A 4879-nucleotide genomic window follows, 5' to 3' on the forward strand; every position below is an offset into this window, starting at 1 on the left:
TCCGGGATATCGTGAACGAGGGTGACAGTCTGTGACCTCTTCCTGCAGCACCTCTTCACCCACACCCAGTACATCAGCGCCATGAGCACCCAGTACAGGGTGTAGCTGATGCACCCATACAGGAGGTGGTACAGTTCCTTCTGCTTCTCAGGGGTGCTCCAGTCTTGGTGACAGTCCATATAGATACTATAACCCACCCCCCCACACAGAACCGCCATCCATATGGACAGGGGCAGCACCGGCATGTAGTTGCCTACGATCTTCTTGCGCCCGGACGTCCCCCAGCCGCTCTTGTTTATGGTCAACATGGCGAAGTACTTGGACGGCAGAAGCCCCGTCATGTACAACATGGAGTAGACAGACATGAGGAGCATAATGGGGTTCCCCCGGAGCCAGCAGGCATACAGGGACTTCAGGACGGACATGATCTGGATGCAGAGGAGGAGCCACACAACGTTCCATATGGTGCTGGCGTAGAGGAGGCGGATCACGGTGGCGGTGATGAAGAAGGGGAAGATGAAGTGCACCACCGACTCGTAGGTCATCCAGATGTGGTGCTTGTACCACCACTGGGCGTTGTACAGCCACTCCCGGAAGTAGGACTTGGTCCAACGGGTCTGCTGGTTCAGCCACCGCAGGTACTGGGACGGAGTCTCGGAGAAGGCGCGGCATTTGGGGGTGTATCTGAAAAGCACAAATAAAGTCCATTAGTGGTCATGTTGGATCATAGAGAAACAAGGATCAGGGTTGGAGACCATCAAATGAAGGCTCCATTCCATAGACACCACCACCCAACTTACTTGGTGCGATACCCCATGCTGAGCACTCTGTTGGTCAGATGTCGGTCGTCTCCCAAGGTGCAGTAGGTCCCCAAAAACTTCTGACTGTGCCAGGCTTCCAAAAACACCTGGAGAATGTCGTTCCGGTACATTCCTACCAACAGGGGAAAGGGACAATGAGTTTGCAGTTATGGCGGACAATTCCAGGTAACCGAGGGCAACAAGCTCCCATTAGATGGAGGCAAAGCCAGGGGGGCACCTACCCAGGGGGCCACTGATACAGGAGACGCAGTCGAAGTAGGACTGGCAGGCCCTCTCCACGTTAAACGCCATCCAATAACGTAGGCTGCTCATGAAACTGATGAAGGAGTCGTAGGGGTTCAGGATGCGAACGTCTCCTCCCACCGCCCCGCACAGCTCGTTGGCCTCTAGGACCTTCACCATTTCCACCGTGGCCAGTTCGTCCAGTTTGGTGTCGGAGTCACAGACCTAGAGATAAAAAGGAACATAAACGAGGGGGGATCAGTCTCAGCCGTGGCCGTTGCAGCCATTAAAAAGGCAAAGGGATAAGTAGACTTACCTGTACGTAGTCCATGGTGGTCCCGATGGCCCGGAATGCCGTGTACATGACCTCCCGTTTGCCGCCCCACTGCTGCATGATGCACACACACCTCTTGGTTCTGACCAGTTCCTCCACTATACGTATCCCCTCATCTTCATTCAGGGGCTTGGACACCTCAGGACAGGAGCCATCTTGGGTCTCCTTTACGCCAGTGTGGTAGTTGCCCTTCCAGACGTAGGTACCCACGTCGTCACCATGGAAGACATCTTTGAACATCTCCATCATGTAGGCGTCATCCTCCGTGTTCCCGTCGATGACCAAAATGATCTTGAGTTTGTCCTTGGGGTACTTCACGTACCGGCAGGAGTCCAAGCAGTGTTTCAGGTAGTCGGGGTTCTCCTGGTACCCAGCGATGGTCAGCGCCACCGTCTTCTTAAAGCTGCAGGGAAGGTCCGTCTTATTGATCCGGCGGATCTCCAGGTAGGCAAAGAGGCTCTGCATCATCAGGTGGAGGAACATGACGAGACCATAGAGTCCCAGGGAGAACAGAACGTCTTCATGCGTGAGGATCTGGAACTCAGTCACGTAGGCAGCTGTAAAGGCGGCCAATAGCAGCACGGCGAAAGAATAATAGATCATCCTCCAAACAATGGGGCGCTTTCGCTCTAGGTTTTTGGGGATCCCAGGGTCTTCAGGAATCTCCATTGTTGCTAAGGAGAGAAAAAAAATAAAAATAGGAATGATGGGTAAACTATTAAATATACAGAGAGGGAATGTTCTAGGCACACAATAAGCTGTACCCCCATACTGTACTGTCTAAGGGAAACACTATGGCACCTCCTACCCATATGTATAAATACAAATATACAGAGAGGGAATGTTCTGGGCACACAATAAGCTGTACCCCCATACTGTACTGTCTAAGGGAAACACTATGGCACCCCCTACCCATATGTATAAATACAAATATACAGAGAGGGAATGTTCTGGGCACACAATAAGCTGTACCCCCATACTGTACTGTCTAAGGGAAACACTATGGCAACCCCTACCCATATGTATAAATACAAATATACAGAGAAGGAATGTTCTGGGCACACAATAAGCTGTACCCCCATACTGTACTGTCTAAGGGAAACACTATGGCAACCCCTACCCATATGTATAAATACAAATATACAGAGAGGGAATGTTCTGGGCACACAATAAGCTGTACCCCATACTGTACTGTCTAAGGGAAACACTATGGCACCTCCTACCCATATGTATAAATACAAATATACAGAGAGGGAATGTTCTGGGCACACAATAAGCTGTACCCCATACTGTACTGTCTAAGGGAAACACTATGGCACCCCCTACCCATATGTATAAATACAAATATACAGAGAGGGAATGTTCTGGGCACACAATAAGCTGTACCCCCATACTGTACTGTCTAAGGGAAACACTATGGCACCCCCTACCCATATGTATAAATACAAATATACAGAGAAGGAATGTTCTGGGCACACAATAAGCTGTACCCCCATACTGTACTGTCTAAGGGAAACACTATGGCACCCCCTACCCATATGTATAAATACAAATATACAGAGAAGGAATGTTCTGGGCACACAATAAGCTGTACCCCCATACTGTACTGTCTAAGGGAAACACTATGGCACCTCCTACCCATATGTATAAATACAAATATACAGAGAAGGAATGTTCTGGCACACAATAAGCTGTACCCCCATACTGTACTGTCTAAGGGAAACACTATGGCACCCCCTACCCATATGTATAAATACAAATATACAGAGAGGGAATGTTCTGGGCACACAATAAGCTGTACCCCCATACTGTACTGTCTAAGGGAAACACTATGGCACCCCCTACCCATATGTATAAATACAAATATACAGAGAAGGAATGTTCTGGGCACACAATAAGCTGTACCCCCATACTGTACTGTCTAAGGGAAACACTATGGCACCCCCTACCCATATGTATAAATACAAACATACAGAGAATGGATGCTCAGGGTTGGGCTTAGATCTATGTACCAAGTCAGAGAGAGGACTTGCCCCTTTGCCAGGTATAAAATAGAGATGAATACAAAAAATACCACTCCCAGCAGCAAAACAAGGTCAAGTTTAAAGGGGAACTTCACCCAAACAAGTTCCCAATACACATTCATATTAGAGAGATATATAGATATATATATATATATATATATAGATATATATATATATATATATATATATATATATATATATATATATATATATATATATATATATAATATGCTGCTTCCTATCACCATTTCACTTACACATAACCTTAAACTCAATCATTCATTGGGTGTATTTTCCCTTTAAAGTTTATAACAAATCTCAAGACATGGGGGGGGGGGTGAATAAAGAGTTAATAAAGGGGAAATCAGTCAATGAGAGTCAGTAGAAGCCACTTACCTGCAGCTTTGTCCTTCATCATGTGGCAGTAGGAAGGGGCCCCCAAGGCACAAGTGACATCTAGGCCCCCTCTGACCTGGGGTTTAAATCCCTGCAGGGTTCTGAGTAGGCCACACCCCCTGCATGACAATAGGCTGGAATCCCGCTCATTAGCATAATTAGAGATGGGGGGGGGGGCATTGTGCTGATGGTCCCACTTGGAATCTTCATTTTTTTTTCTTTAAAAACGACAAAACAAAATGTAAAAAGAAATAATAAATCCCTATATATCCTTATTTACCAGCACCGGGGGGTTAATAGTTACCCCAAATAGTTAAAAGTTACCCCCAAATGGTATTCAGCCTCGCTGGTAATGTCAGTTGGGGTAATTAAGCAACGGGGTACCTTCCCAAAGTGCCGGCCCATTGGAATTAACCCCTAACGGGCCCAATTCTCATAGGCCATTAGTAAAGCTCTCACCCCCAGCTGCAGGATTATTATTATTATTATTATTATTATTAAAGGGCAAGTTCACCTTTAAACCAACTGTTAGTATAGAATGGCTGATCCTAACCAACTTTGCAACTGGTCTTCATTTTTCCCTTTTTATCGTCTTTGAATTATTTGGCATCTTCTATTCGTATTTCATGCCTGGTTGCTGGGGTAACTTGGACCCTAGCAACCAGATAGCTGCTGAAATTTCCAAACTGAACAGGTAAAGCTGAATAATTCATCAACTACAACTAATAAAAAAATTAAGACCAACTGAGAGCACTCTCTGCACCCTACTACGTACAGGTAAGGGACCCGTTATCCAGAATGCTGGATTTAAACCTGGGGTTTTCCCATTTCTGTTATTTGGATCTCCTTAAGTCGCCCTTACAAGGTCAGTGGGGTTACTGGGTGTTACTGGGCCCATGTTTATTTAAATCCCCTCATTAATTAGGGCCCCCCCCTATCCTTTCTGGGCCCCCCCTCTATCATTGTGCCCCTGTACAAGGTGCCATTTTATTGGGAAATCTTTCAATGAGAGTCTATGGGAGCCGACCTTCCCCTTATTCAGAGCTTTCTGGATAACGGGTTTCCCGGATGCCGGATCCCAT

General features: G+C 46.7%; 1 protein-coding gene across 1 annotated transcript; it reads right to left on the reverse strand.

The window, feature by feature from the left end:
* Window positions 1-3846, reverse strand: has1 (hyaluronan synthase 1; the record flags this gene model as incomplete). The annotated part of the gene is given in 5 exon segments (NM_001127118.1): window positions 1-684; window positions 801-933; window positions 1043-1268; window positions 1360-2051; window positions 3798-3846. Coding segments are annotated over 5 exon segments (1754 nt in total), but the record flags the coding sequence as incomplete, so codon positions are not given.
* Between the last annotated feature and the right edge of the window lie 1033 nt (window positions 3847-4879).

This window comes from Xenopus tropicalis, chromosome 3, assembly GCF_000004195.4.
Source record: "Xenopus tropicalis strain Nigerian chromosome 3, UCB_Xtro_10.0, whole genome shotgun sequence".
Classification (NCBI taxonomy): Eukaryota; Metazoa; Chordata; class Amphibia; order Anura; family Pipidae; genus Xenopus; species Xenopus tropicalis.